The following is a 17,063-nucleotide window of genomic DNA, read 5'->3' on the forward strand; positions in this document are numbered from 1 at the left end:
TACTAGTGTTACTTCATACTTGACTTTATATCTAGGTTGAACTCAAAATATCTTGGTTTACGAGTATGTTCTTTAAGTCAACCCTAGCTGAACGACATATATGTGATACACATTTCGTATTTTTAAACCAAGTGTATGTTAGAATGAAATTCAAAACTTTGAGATTACAATCTTAACTAAATTCTTTCATTAGATTGATATATGTGGGTTGTAATTATTTGTATGATTTTAAATTATGGTCTCAACTACAATTATGGTCACAGCATCAAGCTTTTTTTTGAGTGACCATAAGCTCACAAATGCAACCGCAACTACAACGAAATCAATCATATTTATTCACATTTTCCAACTAGCAACAACTAGGGCTATGTTTGGTTTACGAACGAATAATCATGTAACTTATGTGAAATTCGTAAAATGAAGATATAAAATTTAACAAAACTAATTAAAGTATTAAATTTATAAAAAAAAGTTTGTCCTAAAAAAATTCTTTATAAAGAAGTTATAATTTATTTAAAATGTAGGATTTTAAGGGAAAATATGTTATGGATTTCTTTACTTCTGTACAATTTAGATTTTTAGAGGGATCTAAACCAAAGAACCCTAAAACTCAATTTTTATCATGTTTTAGAGCTGGGTATGCGGTTAAACCGCCCCGCATAGGCCCGCCCCGCGTAGGCCCGCATCGCGTAGGCCCGCATTTAAACGGGCCTCTGATACGCTGGTCCTCCCCCGCCCCCGCCCCGCGGGCCACCAGCCAAATTAAAAAATAATAAAAAGGCACTTTAAAACTAAATTAAAAATATTTTTTTTCATAAAAAACCTTATGAATGACTAAATTAAAAAATGAATGGATTTTTTTTCCAAAGTTGTCAAACTTTGTTGATACATAATAATTCATAATTAGTAATAATCATAGAAATCCAAATTCCACAGCAGAAAATTTTCACCGGAGCTCCATTCCCCGCCGCAGTATCACCTTCTCCGGCAACCGCAACTGCGGTTCCTCTCTCCGCAACACAGTCTATCAAAACCCACAAACCCTACCTCGAATCACTCCTCCACCAATCCGGCGCCGTCCTTCTCAGAAACTTCCCACTCCACACCGCATCCCACTTCAACGACCTCGTCGAGGCCTTCAGGTATGAAGAGCTTCCCTACGTCGGCGGCGCGCGGCGGCGTGGTTGATGGGCGGTGGCGCGGCGGCGTGAGGAAGAGAGGGAGCGTGTGTGGTGGTCGCGGGTGGCTGCTGTGCTGTGTGCTGGGCAATGAAATCAGATCAGATTTTAGAGAGAGAGGAATGGGGTGGCTGCTGTTTTGAGAGAGAGAGGAGAGGAACCAAAAATAATTTAGGGTTTGTAATGAAATCAGATCAGATTTTAGAGAGAGGAATGGGTTGGACCTTTTTTTTTTTTGGTGTCTTAAACCTTTTTTTTTTCTGTTGGGCCGGTTTTTCATTTCAAGGTTTTTTTTTATAATGCGGTCCAGCCCGCAAAACCGCGGTTCAACCCGCTTGAACTCGCGGGTTGAGCGGGCCAGACCGAGTAGGCCCGCATTTAAACGGGCAACCAATCAGCGGGCCACAGCCCGCACGGACTGCGGGTTAAGCGGGCCAATTCGCCCAGCTCAGTTTTAGGTTCCTCTAAAATCAAGGTTCTTTGGTTTAAGTCCTCTAAACGACGTAAGGTGACGACAGTCAGACATTGGCTGAAACCTCAGTATTATTTTGTATTCAGCGTTCCATACTAAAAAAAATTTAGAGGGACCTGAACCAAAAGGCCCAAATTTAAAGGACCAAAAACATATTTAAGCCAAATTAAAAATTAAAAATAATCTATTATATCATCCCTGAATGCGTTGTTGAAATCCCTAAATCTTTGTCGGTTCCGTTCCGATCATCTTGTCTTGTGCAGCATGCTGCGAGTGTTGAATTCATTGTCGCCATTACAGAGGTACTACAAACTTCGCATCGAAGAATCTCTACGACAACCTTACAGATACATAATCGTCTGCAAAGAACTCACCTGTATTTTGAAGGAGGCTTATCCTCATTCCCCCAAGAATTTGCAATCCCTAATCTTCCAAGATACCCTCACCGCCTTCCGTCTCCTCCCTGAGTACGTGTTAGATGATTTTAGTATCATGATAGGAAAATTTCAAGTTTAGTTGATAATTCTCTCTGTTTTTGTTATCCATTTTATATTTGGTGTGACATGTAGACATGTTACAACTTGGAGACTTGTGATCAATGGTTTCAATCAAACTTATGAAGTGTACAGATCATGAACACTTTATCTTAACATTTTTTCAATGTTGTTAAATTCTAGAATACAGACTCAGAATGCTGTATCAGCTGTCCATTTACTGCTTCAAAGTGCACAAGCAACGTTACCCAAGCAGAAAAGGAATATGGCGATCAGTGAGTATAAAAATGCTATAGTTTCCTATAAAAGGCGCTCTCAGGCTCATCATCACATTGAAGACGGTCATGTAGAAGAAGGTCAGACACTCAGACTATATTTAAGAAATGACATTATACTGTTTTATGAAAGGATGCAAATGAGTCATGTTTAAGAAGTTTCTTTTTCATATATTTCAGGGTCATTCGAACTGCCACGAGATATTCTTGAAAACATTTTCAGTTCGCTGGATATGCAGTCTTTGGTGTCAGCAGGGCTAGTTTGCCGGTAATACTGTACTTCTTTTATATAATCATTGTCTATATATATTGTACCGTCTGTTCATTTTATCCCTTGTTCAGTATCATTATCAATATTGCTTCAGTTGCGACTCGTGAATACTGCATTTCTAGGTCGTGGAGCGTAGCAGCAAATGATAATCATTTGTGGGAGTTGCAATATGGTGTATTGTTTGGTGCTGCTAAACAACGGGCTACTAGACTGGTTGAAAACAGGAATAGTAGGCTTTTCTCGGAGCCCATAGATAGTACAACCATTACTGACTGGAAAGAAGCTGTTAAAAAAGCTTATAATGGTAAGCTAAATGTTATTTCTTACACCTAAGGATTAAGGATTTGTATTTAACTTGGTTTCAATTAAAAGGATAAAAGTATTGTAATGAGACTTGTAAACTCTTCACTTGATACAGGATCATTATCTAAGAAATTATCAACCAACCGTGGATACTGTGAACACTGTGAAACTGTAGTTTGGCTAAATAACTCAAAATGCCCCAATGTATGGTGCGGGAGGATGTCTAGAAATCAAAATGTCAAGCAGCTGACAACATTACAGGTATATCCTCTACTATGGATAATGTGTGATTTTAGTTTGGTAAAACTTTCTGCTAGAATTTAATCTTTCAAATTTTTTAATTGCTGCATTTAAGTGTTTGTCAATTTTTGTATACCAATCCTCATTTTCCACTCAAGTATTTGGGAATTTATGATAGATTTGGGATATTATATAAACAATTTTAAAGGCTAAAAGAACCTGATGATGAAATTTGAAATTTTATATAAGAATTAGGAAGTGAGTTTAGAGTTTGAAAAGGGAGAAGTGTTGGATTTTTTTTCCAGGTGAAATAAGTCGGTGAATTTTAAGCAAATGAGAATTTAAAAGAATTTAATCGATTTAGTATTAAACTTACGAATATTTTTATGGATAAAAGTATACGAAATTAAATTGTAGTTATGATGGAGTTATAGCAAGAATAAAGATGTAGAAAGGATCAGAAGAGGGTTGGTTGACAAGTCACTTGAAACATTAACATAGTGAAAGAATAGACGCTAATTTACTAATTTGGTGAAGGGTAGCTCATTTGGTGAGCTAAGGGAAATGAAGGGATTTGCAGGGTGAAAGGCCTGAGTTCAAACCTAGGCGAATGAACTAGTTTACTAACTATTAACAAATAACATTTGCCTATAAAAAAAAATAGACACTAAAAATTGAAATTGGGTATAATCAAGGTAGTCAGAAGCGGGATTTAGCAATAAAGCGTGGAGGGTCCAAAAGCGTAAAGCGCTAGCTAAAGCGTAGGCTTTAGCCGCTTTTGCCAGTTACATATATATATTTACACTTATTAATATTTATATGCATATAAATGGTATAATTGACAAAAACTCTTAAGAATATCATACATAAAATATAAAGTACCCTAACTCATAATTGAAAATTCATACATAAGTCATAAAATAAGCACAGTGATAGTAACTAATAGAGGAAAGGAAATTAACAAAACCCGTTTCACAAAGAGAGAACAGAGAGAGGTGCTCTTAGTAACCCATTCGAACAGTGACAAAGCCCATTGCTCTTAGTAACTCATTCGAACAACAGAACAGAGAGAGACAGAGTCGAAGAGGAAGAAATAGAAGAAGAACAAAACCCATTGATGATAACTCGAACAACAGAACAGAGAGAGACAGAGTCGAAGAGGGAAGGAAGAAATAGAAGAAGAAGAAGAAGATCGAACAAACCTGCAAATTGTGAGAGACAGAGTCGCCGGCAGCGGCGGCTGCGCCGACGGCGAAAGAGAGGCAAAGTCGCGAGAGAGAGAGGCAGAAGCTTCCGGCGAGAGAGAGAGAGGCTCAAGATAGAAGAAGAATTGATTGAAAATTAGGTTAAAAACCCCTAATTTTAGCAAAACGGATCAAACGGGTCCAAATAAACCCGGAAAAGGACGAACTTTGCTGAAGCGGCAGAAGCTTCAAAATCACGCTTCTGCACGCTTCAGCGATTCCGCCTTAGTCACGCTTTGAAGCCCAGAGCCGCCTCAAGCGCGCTTTAGCACTCTTTAGCGCTTCAAAGCGCGCTTCTGACTACACTGGGTATAATTCAAAAGAAGAAGGGAAGTACCACATAATAATAATAAAGACTATATAAAGACCATTTATCAATTATGATAGTGAAAAATCAACAAAGTGGAGAACAACTGGTAGATAATTGGGCTCCTTAAACATCTAGTCCAAGGATCGAACCTTTGGCCGGTGCAAATGGAGAAGCTTGTGCTTCAGAAATAATATATGATTAATAGATATAGAGATTTGAGGATTTTAAATAGAGGGAAACTGTCATGGGGATTTAATCGTAGTAATTAAAAAAGTTAAGGATTAAAACTGCACAAAAAATTATTGGGAGACCAAACTTGTATATTAATCATAGGAAGAAGTCTGAAATAAAATCAAGTCATTTTTATATAATTATGTGTGCTTGCAGTCTGAATTCTACTTAGATAAAACAATATGAATTAATGTCTGCATTCGCTCGGGAACAAGATATATTGCAAAGTAATTAACCTAGTTTTGCAAAAATTATACCCTAGTAATGATTTTGATGAGTATTAGAGCTTTTTAGGAACCTAGTTTTCTTCTCCCTCAAATTTGTACATTTCCAGTTATTTAAAGATGTGTGCCTACTTTTGTTCACACTAGATTGCATTGTTGAATGCCTCCTTGGCATCATTTATTGACAGTATCTGAACTAAATAGCCGATAATCATTGTATGGGTATTCTATTTTCAGGTTGTTGAATATATTCTAAATGATTCTCTATCCATAACATCTTCCTCAGACAGTGACAGTGATTCAGAAGAAGAAGGGCCAGTTTCTAGGTTATGGGCATACCCTAAGCATATAGGTCTATAGGATAAACCTAGGGGACACCTTTTGTATTGAATCAAATCTATGATGATTCTGTTCTTGTATGATACAGAAGACGTTTTTGGGCCCTGTATATTAATTTTATGTTTACCTTTGATCATTCTTTTTAAGTTGGCTATAAAAGCCTTTCGATTTACAAATCCATGAAATGTCTGTGATGAGACTCTAATATATAACCATTTGACATGGTATTAAATAAGTTTGAATCATCCTTAAGACTTTATTGAATCAATGTGACTGGGTTTTAAACACCGGTGCATCATCTCATATGATAAGGTTTTTTTGCATGAATCTATTTGGTCTTCAAGTAAGAGGAATGACGTTATCTCTCTTGACTCAACATTAGGAACAATTAGTCCACTTGATTTAAGTGCTACGGGTAGAGTGTTTCAAACAAAAGTCTTACACATTCCACCATATAGGAAGTAAAAGCCTCATAAATCTGATAAGACATAATTCATGAACCTTTCATACACACAATTCTATTCAGGGTTGGTTACGCAATTTAAGCAACACTATTTTTTTTTTTCATGGCTCCTTAATCATGTTTTAGCCAATTAACAATAAATCTATTTTCAAATTGCAATACTTCAGAATATGCTGGACATGGCAATTATGGATAATCCTTTAAAGGCCTCCATTTGTTTATAGTAACTTTTCAATTTCAACGAGACATAAATTTTTCATCTCATCATCTGCAATATATAAGTTTGTGAGCAATGTTCAAGAAGTGAAACTACATTGTTCTGTTAATCTGTTGATTCTTGAATTGTGATGTTTGAGTTGGTGCAGAGGAAAGCAACTACAGGCGTTAATTGCCCACAGTTTCTGGAATGAAAGACACTACAAGCACGTCCCATAGTTACTTGCTACAATTGTGCCTGTATTCAATCGAAATTGCAACAAAGGATTGCTGAAAGCTAACACGGGTAATGGCGATTCTTGTGTATGTAGTTATTCTTTTCTCCCAGAACCTTGGATATCCATCCACCTGGTGTTTGGTTTGAATTACAGCACCATTGAAAGGCTCTCTTGCATTCTGATCTGAACCACTTTTACAGTTTACTGAGCAATAGATTTGGGAGCATGACCAAGTCCAATGACAATATCAAAATAGGAAGGCACCTTATTCTTATCCAATTGTCAATAATGTTTGTGAGAATGAAACTATAGCAGCCCATAGTGGTCCATGTCTAAGATAACAATGATACTGAGCAACAGATTATGTTGTAATTCTGCAGTGTTTAACCATTCTTGAATACAACTGGAGTACTGGACACATTTTCTATCAAATATCAATTTCATAAATATTTATTAAAGGAAACAAAATTCAAAATGGTAATACATTGAAATTAGTGGTGGTGGGAATTGGGAAGTAATATGTTACAAAGACTTCCCACCTCAAAGTGAAAGCTCCATTTACAATGGATATATTAATAGCAATATCTACTCTAAGATAGTTATATCCAAGTTGATTTTGTACCTTTACCCCTTTGAAATTTGACAATTAGTTACAGTCATTCAAGACATGCCATCCCCACATGCTAATCATAACTTGCACAATAATCCCGGTTGAAATTGACTCTAGCCTGGAAAGAGAAAAGAGAAAAGAAATCACTGTATCATCAGCCTTTCACATACAATTTAGAGTGCCTAGAAATGATTCTAAATGTATAACATGAATATATAGTACTGAGCTCTTACCCCAAATGGATTTTAATTTCTCTGAAGAAGTGTGACCGAATGAAATAGTTGCACTTTTCGTTAATCATCTTAATGACATAGCACAACTAATCATCAGTTATGAACTTGTGCCTTCGAGTTGATGTATTTCCACTATACATCATTTGTAGGTTTAACTGTTCCAGATCTTCCTTAAATACCCAGCGATACCCGCATTTTCTCACCTCACCTTGGGAACAATGAATGTGGGTGCTTAATTCCACACCATCAAAATCATTTGTTCCATTAAAATATAATAGCCTTTCATCATTGAATTTCATTGGGCCACCCGTCACAAATTCTATACAGCAAGCAACACCTATCCAATTTTGGTTACAAATAGAGGGAGATGGATCCAAGCTTATTGAATAGCCCACATTTTGTTTGTTGAACCACCTTGGAATTTGAGCTCCAGGAATAACAACTTGAATACGACCCTTGCAGAAAGGGGATCGCATGTGCACCTGGTACCAGAAAAATAAGTTGTATTAGACTGTCATTTAATTACTTGCACGTGAAAGTAAGAGAGAAATAGAGAGTAGGAACCTTAAGGATTTGGATCATCCAAGAAAAAACCACGTTATAACAGTGCTCTATCACACGCAATTTTGGACAATTGAAAATATACAATCCTGCGTGAGGTCTACGAACAACCCATCCTTGGGTTCTTGATGGGAGCTCAGGAAAATATCTCAACTGCTTACAGTGCTCTAAGTTCAAAACTCTAAGTTTGGAAAGTTCTTTGATGCTAGGAGGCAGTGAAATAAAATTGTTTCCCCCCAAATCTAAGTCTTCTAAAGAATGTAACCACCCAATAGCATCAGGGACCTGACGTAGATTACAAAAGCTGAGGTCAAGATGTTGCAAACATGAGAAATGAGGCAAATCAGGCAACAATAAACCAATCGAATCTTCACGTCTTCGAGAATACATAAATTCAAAAGGCAATGTCAGAACTTTGTAGAGAGATGATGTTGCCTGCTGTTGGATGGTACTTTCATTCATTTCAAATCTCTCTAAGTGTTCTGCATCCTTTGGTTTCTCTAACATCTGATTGGTCTGAAAGAGGTTTATACATCCTCCAAGATCTAGCCGCTCAAGATTTGGGGCATCCCTAAGTTCTGGCATCTTAATAAGATTCTTCGAGTTAGAAAGATCCATTCCTCTCAAATTGTGTAGAGGCTGCAGAGAATGGCAACAGGATGAAACAAAATTAAAATGACATTTTTGTTTCTTAACAACTTAAAGAGAAGGAAAAATAACATAGCTTCTTTTTCTATTTATTTAATCATTAAAGGAAAGAAGAGAAACAAGCAATAATTAACAGTACCTTTGAGCCTTCCCATAGTTGTTGGATGCTACTATGCAGGATCAATTCAACAAGTTTATCTGGTCGAAAACTTGGTGGCAAACATTGGAAAGGATACTTTTTCCAAGAAAGATATTGCAATTCGCTGGAAAGATGATTGAGACTTCCTGAAAAGTTCACACCTTTAAGAATGAGCAACTTAAGGTGATTCATTTTTGACAAAGCATCAGCCTTCATCGTGGTTTCTGGAAACTCTGGTTTTCGTCTTCTTATAATTATGGCTTCAAGATTTTCGGCTGCCTAAAACATTGCGAAGAAGAACAAATTTTTTAACATTGTAAGTTATAGATTTTAGAAAAATATCTATCTATGATTTCGTTGAAAATCCATTCTACCATATTTTGTAAGGTGACATTGTGTAGATCATCATAGTCCCATAGCCGGCTCCACTTTCTTGGTTCTTTTGGTGATACTTCTCGAACAATACTTCTTCCCAGCTCTTGCAACAAGTCATGCATTTTAATAACCTTATATTTGTCTATTATGATTAGTGATTTTTCAACCAGAACTTTTAAACCAATTTTTGGATAAAATCCACGAATATCTAGAAGATGCTCCATCTTAAAACTTGGTTTTCCATGATAGAAACAAGAAATATCTAAAAATATTTCCTTTTCTGTATCCCTTAATGCATCATAACTAATTCGAAGCACATCCATAATATCTTTTTCTGGATTTTCTCTCAGTCTAACCAATGCACTTCTCCATTCAGAAACATCTCGCCCGAACAAAAATGAGCCTAATACTTTAATTGCTAATGGGAAGCCGTTAGCATTGTTAGTACTTCACCTATCAATTCCATGTAGTCTCTCATTATATAGTTACATTTAAAAGCCTTTCTACAGAACAATTGATGAGCATCTTCAGAATCCAATAGTTCAACTTTGTAAACTTTATCCACATCATACTCTATCAAGATATGCTCATCCCTAGAAATTATGATGATCCTACTTCCTGCACCTAGCCATTCACGTTTTATAGCCAATTTGTCCAGCTGCTTCACATCATCAACATTATCAAGTACTATGAGGACATTTTTGTGGCGCAACCTAGTTCGCATCAAATTAGTCGTCATGACAGGATTGTACAACTGAAGAGTTCCCTCGTTTAAAGTTTGACTAAGAATTTGCTTTTGCGCCTCAATTGGACCAAAGTCTCCAAAAAGCTTACTAATGTCATCAATGAAACATGATGCATCAAATTTGTCAGAGATTTTGCAATATAAACTAGTAGCAAGTGTTGACTTCCCTATTCCTCCCATGCCACAAATCCCTACAACTCGAACATCATCCTGTGAGTCTAAAAGGAGAAGCTTTTCTAACTCTTCCACCCGTGACTGCATCCCAACTATATCACTTGGTGGAGTTGAAAGTTTGTGTTCCAATAGTCGTGTTACCTCATTAACAATTTTTCCAATCTCTCCATACTGTGGCCTAAAAGATTAAGGACAAAAACACCAACTCAAAACTTGAAAGCCACTCTTAGCAAACAGTTTTTTCCAATTAGAAAGCATCATTAAGAAAACATGGGAAACACACACACACACATATATACATATATATATATATATATTATATATATATATATATAGGGAAATGCTAACTTACTCCCACTTGATTTTGTGAAGGAGTAAGTTAGCAACCAACACCTTTTCTTTTAGACAAAAATATCCCCATTTTTAATCTTCAAAAACATTCAAAATTTAGGTGTTTTGGTAATTTTGTCTTCCCACCCATTTTCTCTCTCCAGCTACCCATCTCTCTTCTTAAATTTTCTGTTTCTTTTCACGTTCAGCCACTTCCTTTCCTTCACAATTTTAAGATTTTAACCTCCATCACTTAAATTTACCAAAGATTCAATCTTTCTATTTCCTTCCTTGCCAAGATCTGTTACTGTGGTTTTCTTAGATTGAGAAACAAAGGGGCTCCTAAAACCCAAAATTTTCAAATCAGAGGGCAATGGCAGATGAAATCCCCCCTGGCCTTCGATTAAATTTTCCTCATGGAACCAACGATGTCAAGTTCCAAAATCAACGAATTGTAGAAACAATAATCAGCAGAGGAAGGAGCCTTTTTCTTTTGCCAATAAATAAAAATGGGTTTGGTTTTTGGAGGTAGAAATTTGAGAAGGGGCAATCAGTTGCAGTTGCAAAGAAATGGGCACCGATTGAAGACAAAGAAAGATTGAAGAAAGTGATAAATGAGGAGAGAGAAAATTTGAGATTTAAAATTAAATAAGTTTGGTAAGCAAAATTACATTGGTAGCCCCACTTTATTGTCTTGAAGAAGAAAGAAAATTGGAATTTTTAGTCCAAATGAAAAGGTGTTAAGTGCTAACTTACTCCTTCACAAAATCAAGTTGGAGTAAGTTATACGTGTATATATATATATATATATATAATTACACATAAAGCAGAATGCTTCTGTAAACACATATATATATATATAGGATATATAAATCTCAGTGAATACTTACCTATTGCTGATATCCCAGCCAGAGAGATTTGCTACACGTGCAAGATCTTCCCTCCATGATTGAACCATCTGCAAATGTTGTTTGAATCTTTGTTCATGCTTCAGAAAGGCTTTTCTGTAATTCCCAGTTTGTTTTCGCACCTCAGATGGAGTCACATCATAGAAAACAGGCAAGACAGTTTGGCCAGGCACATCAATGCAATCCGCAATCTTTGCCAGTTCTTGCAAACACCAAGTGGAGGAAGCATAGTTTTTTGAGAAGACCACAATGAGAATATTGGATCCTTCAATTGCTTGTAGAAGCTCAGTGGATATATTTTCTCCTTTTCTGAGTTTGATGTCATCCCTGAATGTAACAAAGCTTCTTCGTTCGAGAGCACCAAAAAGATGATCGGTGAAGTTGTTTCGTGTATCCACACCACGAAAGCTCACAAACACGTCATATTTCCAGTTCATGGGAGAAGAAGAAGAGCTGGTTTGAGTTCCCTTGTGGTGGTTATCCATGGCGAAATCGAAGCTTGTTGAAGATGCTGCAATGACAGTGTTGAGAAGTGAAGAAATATAATGGTGGGTATGTGAGAAATAGAACAACAGAAGGAAGTAAAGTTGAAAAGGAAATGCATACACAATGATGCTTTTAGAATAATAATTGACGATTCAGTGGAAGACATGAAACATTGTTTCGAAAAAGAAAGCTGCTTTTTCTAAAGAAGATAGAAGGGTAGGACTTTATGCCTATGGTGACCTGTTGATTAAAAAAATAAAAAAACAAGATTACAATAATATCCTTTATTTTCTTTTATTTTCTCTCTGCTCTCCCCACACTGTGACCATCTTCTAACCTCTTTAGTGCCCATTTGACATTCCGTTAGAAACGTGGTGTTTAAACTAACGTGATTTTGACACCATGATTTTAGTAAAATTGTGTTTGAATAAACGTGATTTATGTTTGGGTGATTTGTAACAAACGTGATTATAAAAAAATGAATATTGTTTGGATGATAATAATCAAAATCATGTTTGAACTATAATTAATAAAAAAAGTCTTTATATATATTCATCTCTCTTTCTCTCTTTCTCACCAAACCCATCTCCTTCTCTTTTCTTCTAGTTTCAGCAGCAAAGCATCACCACCAACACCATATTTCTTCTTCTCCTTCCATGGCAGCCACCACCTCACCAACCGCGAGCGCCACCACCTCCTCACCATCATCAAGAGATTCTTCCCTGCCTCCATTCACGCGACCAGCCACCACCGTGAGCCCTTCCTCCGTTCCGGCGAACTTGAGGCAGCAACCATCGTTGCCACTGCAACCTGGTACTAGCAAACGCCGCCGCTCAACCATCACCTCCAGGATCGACCAAGAAACGACATCAAACAAAGGAGAAACCAAACCCTAAGTTCCAGAGATCGGGATCGAGCACGGATGCGAGTTCCAGAACTGGATCGAGCATGGCAGGGGAGAACTGAACACCACGGAGCAAGACAAGGTACCATGGACGAAGGGGAAAAAATAATGCCTTCCTTTCAACGGTCGAACGCTCCAACGCCCAACCACTACAAGAAAACTGGTACTTTGCGGCGGTCGTTTTGCGGCGGTTTTCCTGCAACCGCTGCAATATTACCATCTGCGGCGGTTGATGTGGCGGTTTAGGTAGCCGTCGCTGTTATATAGATTTTGCGGCGGTTTTTAAACGTTCAGCGGCGGTTTAGGAGTGTTTTATTTTGTTTTATTTTATTTTGTGTAGTTTGCGGCGGTTTAAGGAAGCAACCGCCGCAGCTTGCCCTAATTTTGGCTTCCCACTCGCAATTCACTTTCCCTCTCGCTCGTTTTTCTTTCCCTCTAACTCGTTTTCGTTTCCCTCTTAGTCTTAATTGAATCCCCAAAAACCTCAAAGCCCTTATTTCTGCCGCCTCTGAACTCACTCACAGTTTCTTCATCCCCATTCACTCATCCTGGCTTAGGTTTGTCCATCTTTTTCTCTCCTCTTCCCTTCTCTTCAGTGTTGGTATCCCTCTCGCACAGTCATTTTTCCTCGGCCAGGCTCAGGTTGGTCCTTATCTTTCTCTTCTCTTCTTTGATTTGGGTTTTGCTCTTTCAGATTTGGTGTTGGTGTTTGTATCCCTCTCGCACAGATCTTCGCTTCCTCGGCCAGGTTCAGGTTCATCCCTCTCTTTCTCTTGCTCTTCCTCTTCTCTTCTCTTCTTTTCCCTTCCCTTTCCTTCTTTGATTTGGGTTTTGCCCTCTTGCACTGAACAATCGTTGTTTGGAAGCCAGGTACATCCCTCTCTTCTCTGATTTCATGGCTTTTTTCTGTTTGGACTGCATTGCTTGTGAATTTTTCTGTCAAGATCTATTCTTGGTAAATTAATTGGTCTGGTATTATGATATTTCACTTGTGCTGTCAAGTTATGTTCTTGGTAAATTCCATTTGTCTTGATTCCCTAATTTATGCTTTCCCTTTTTTCTCCTTTGTGCAATCATTCTCATGCTTGCTGCTGATATGAAAATATAGTATAGTTTCTTTCTGCTTTTTCCCATGCTTGTAGATGATATAGTTTCTTTCTGCATTTTCCCAAGAATCCATCCTTTTAGGGTTTCTTTTTTCATGGCAAGGTTTTGGCACCCACTCTTAACCTTCTCCTTTGCCTCGCTCTGGTGATAAAAGCATTTCTAATAGTTCCATCTTTAGTATATTTACATTACCTTCATTTTGGACATATAAGTCTATCTGTGGTTTAATTTATCATGCATTTGATCTCAACGCTTAATCTAATGATTCTCTCCGTGGTTTTATTTATCATTTGGTTTCATTTTGTGTGGATATAGATACTTAGATTTAACTGATGGATATTTACTTATGGCTTCGTCTCATTGTTATTGTTGAGCAGAGGAGGAATGTTGTGAGTCACTCTTCTAATCACCCTCACCTATTTTGGTTGCTTATTGTCCTAGATCCCGCTTGGATATGCACCAAAGAGCACTTATTGGAGCTTTTTCACTAAAAGAAGCGCTACATAAACTTGAATAAGTTCTCTTTAATTTGCATCCAAACGAGCTCTTATTGCTTTTGCTATGCTTGTGTGTTGTATGTGTCATATTTGGATTCAATTGCTATTGTTATGTGTATTCTTATTAAGTACCATTTGTATAGGAAAAACAAAGAGCAATCATGATATCCAATTGAAAATTCTTATGTTAATCATACATTTAGACGTTTTAGCAATCCAATGAAAGAGAGAAAGTGGAAGAAAATAGTTGAATCCAATCATTTAAAATGATCAAAACTACATTTTTGATGGTTTATATCTCTCTTTTATTCTTTATTTATCTATCTATTACATGTGCAGGGGATACTTATGATTGGCAAGATGATATTACATATGCAAAACAAATGGCTGCCAGGTTAGTGTATGATATAGAAGGATCATTACTTTACTTTTTATTATGATGGTTATGGCATTTTCTTCTTCTCAACTTACTCTTCAGTGATAACCTAAAATGGCAAAAAAACACAGCATCAGGTGAAGGCACCTACTGTATGTGGCATGACTCTTTTGGGTATGACCACATGGAGATTCTTGATTAGTACTTAGTACTTTATTCTCTGTACAAACTATGTTAAACTTCATTGTGTTATAATTTGTCTTCATCTAAGTTGTGATATGTCCATATGCAAGAAAACAAGAAAAAAATTAGACCTTTTAAAAGAGAGTACTAATGTAAAGTATCATAATATGGTTCAACATCATTTTGCCCAGCCACTGTTTTGTTTAACGAGTTGGATTTTCCACTAGTTTTTTCGTCCTCCCTTTTACTTTTTGAACACAAACTAGTTTAATTTAACATGTTTCTCATTTTCTTACAGGAATAATCTAAGTTGTGACTTCCATTTGCTTACATAAATCCTTGTTACAAGTTGCATTATATGATTATATCTCTTCTAATAGTAGGCAGTGAAGACAAAGCACTGCAAGCTAGCCGGTAAATTCTCGCTACCACCATATCTTTCTCTCTTATCTAGTAATATCTTTCCTTTGAAACACTAAGCATACTTCTAGTCTTTCATGACCAGTTTTTTACTACAATCTGGTTTGTTCTATCCTTGTTGGCTTTTATTTTCTTTTTTATATATTTAAGTCGTGTGATATGATGGCATGCATTAGTTCTCGAATTCTCATCTTCTTTGCTATGTTGTTACATGTTAGGAAATGGCACAGTACATGGGAACAGAGATATGAGACCAGGTACCATTCGAGTATTCCACATTTAAGAATTTACCTAATTGTGATCAACTTCACCTACTTAATTCAGCTTGAAGTTAGTAAACTTCCATGGGTACTACAGTAGGGAGAAATTTGCGTCATTGCATGGCATTTGGCAAAAGCACCTATTCAAGCACTTATTCTTCATACTCTTTCTCAGTGCATGGAGAAAAAACTGGAAATTATTGTTGTTTGTTTTCTTTATTCTGTAGGTGAGGGCATCATCTTCAATAATTTGAAAGGTGGCTTCAAGAGTTATATCAAATGAAGTTGTAAGACCACCTTGTTAAGTGAAAGTTGGGGTAAGGCTTCCTTATTTTTGTCTTTGTTCTTTTATTTTCTAGAACTTTCCATACATAGTAGAATGAAGGGATATGATATCATTTGAATTCATGCCACAGTCTTCGATCTTCATCTATTCTGGTTTCTTCACCCCTTCACCATTTTAGATTGTGTGCTCTAAATTTGAAGAGATTGTGTATTAGACTGACTTGGATATCCAGCCTTACCACCAAGTTTACTTATATGGTTGTCTTTCTTTTGAAGTATGCATTATCCTGAAACTATAGTTGATTTGTAATTAACATATTTTTGTGAGATGTACATTTGTCTTTAACTTACTATTTGATCAAAATCCAAACAACTTAAAATTTTCACTTTTTATTTTTTTATTTAAATTTAATATTTGCGGCGGTTGAAACCGCCGCAGAGTGACACTATTTTTTTTTACCTTGAACTCGTTACCAGCGGCGGTTCCAACCGCCGCAAAATTCAAATGAGTGTTTTGCGGCGGTTGTTCCAGCGGTTGTAACTAACCGCCGCAGAAAGCGTAGCGACGGCTGTAAACCAGGCGGTTTGGAAACCGCCGCAAGATGCATTTAGCGGCGGTTAAAACCGCCGCAAAAGGGCTTCTGCAACCGCCGCAAAATGCACTGTTTGTTGTAGTGAACGCTCCAAATTATCGATTCCAGTAGAACGCTGTTTTGGCGACTTTTAGCGTTTTTGCGTTGTTGCAAACGCTCATCCAAACGGGGACGGAAAGCTTCGGAACGGCGTTTGGGTGAACGCAACGTGCGTTTGAGCAAAAAAACGCTATCCCAAACAGAGCCTTAGTCTTTACCTTTAACAGCAATGATCTAGAAATTTAAAAAACACCTGAAAAAGAAAACTAAAATTGGATCTAAAGCCAATCTAAAATGAAACAGATAAAATATTCAAAATTACAAATACCATGACCTTCCAGACTTCTCATCTCTTTCCATAGCTGGTGTGATTCTATTGGCCCAAACATGAATGCCACTTGTGCATCACCCACTCACTATTGCACCTTAGACAACACCTTAAAGCACCTCATTCACATATGGGTTCAGTATTATATGTATATGCAAAATTAGATGTATATGCAGGATTTCGTTATAGTAGTAATTAGTTTGCTCCATAATCTTGCCAAATCCAGCAGCACAAGTGGCTTGGGTTATCGCATGCTTCTAACATGTTTTGGGTTCAAACCTAGCACACACCCTCACCTTCTCATCAACAAAACTCAATTCATTACCTCAAAAATGAGGTACTACTTCAAAGTTACCTCTACTTTTATATTTTATTTCCCATCAC

The 17,063-nt window shown here is 37.0% G+C and overlaps 1 protein-coding gene and 1 pseudogene across 1 annotated transcript; one reads left to right on the top strand and one right to left on the bottom strand.

Annotated features, from left to right (window-relative positions):
* Positions 1–1,860: 1,860 nt before the first annotated feature.
* Positions 1,861–5,717, top strand: LOC130716623 (F-box protein At5g52880). Its single transcript, XM_057566604.1, has 6 exons — positions 1,861–2,117; positions 2,328–2,500; positions 2,600–2,687; positions 2,813–2,994; positions 3,109–3,254; positions 5,480–5,717. Exons 1-6 carry the CDS (start codon positions 1,915–1,917, stop codon positions 5,600–5,602), a joined length of 915 nt encoding a protein of 304 aa, XP_057422587.1. The 5' UTR covers positions 1,861–1,914; the 3' UTR covers positions 5,603–5,717.
* A 1,383-nt stretch (positions 5,718–7,100) lies between these two features.
* On the bottom strand, positions 7,101–11,920 carry LOC130716622 (disease resistance protein RUN1-like; annotated as a pseudogene).
* Positions 11,921–17,063: the final 5,143 nt, after the last annotated feature.

This window comes from Lotus japonicus, chromosome 5 (assembly GCF_012489685.1).
Source record: "Lotus japonicus ecotype B-129 chromosome 5, LjGifu_v1.2".
In the NCBI taxonomy this organism is placed as follows: domain Eukaryota; kingdom Viridiplantae; phylum Streptophyta; class Magnoliopsida; order Fabales; family Fabaceae; genus Lotus; species Lotus japonicus.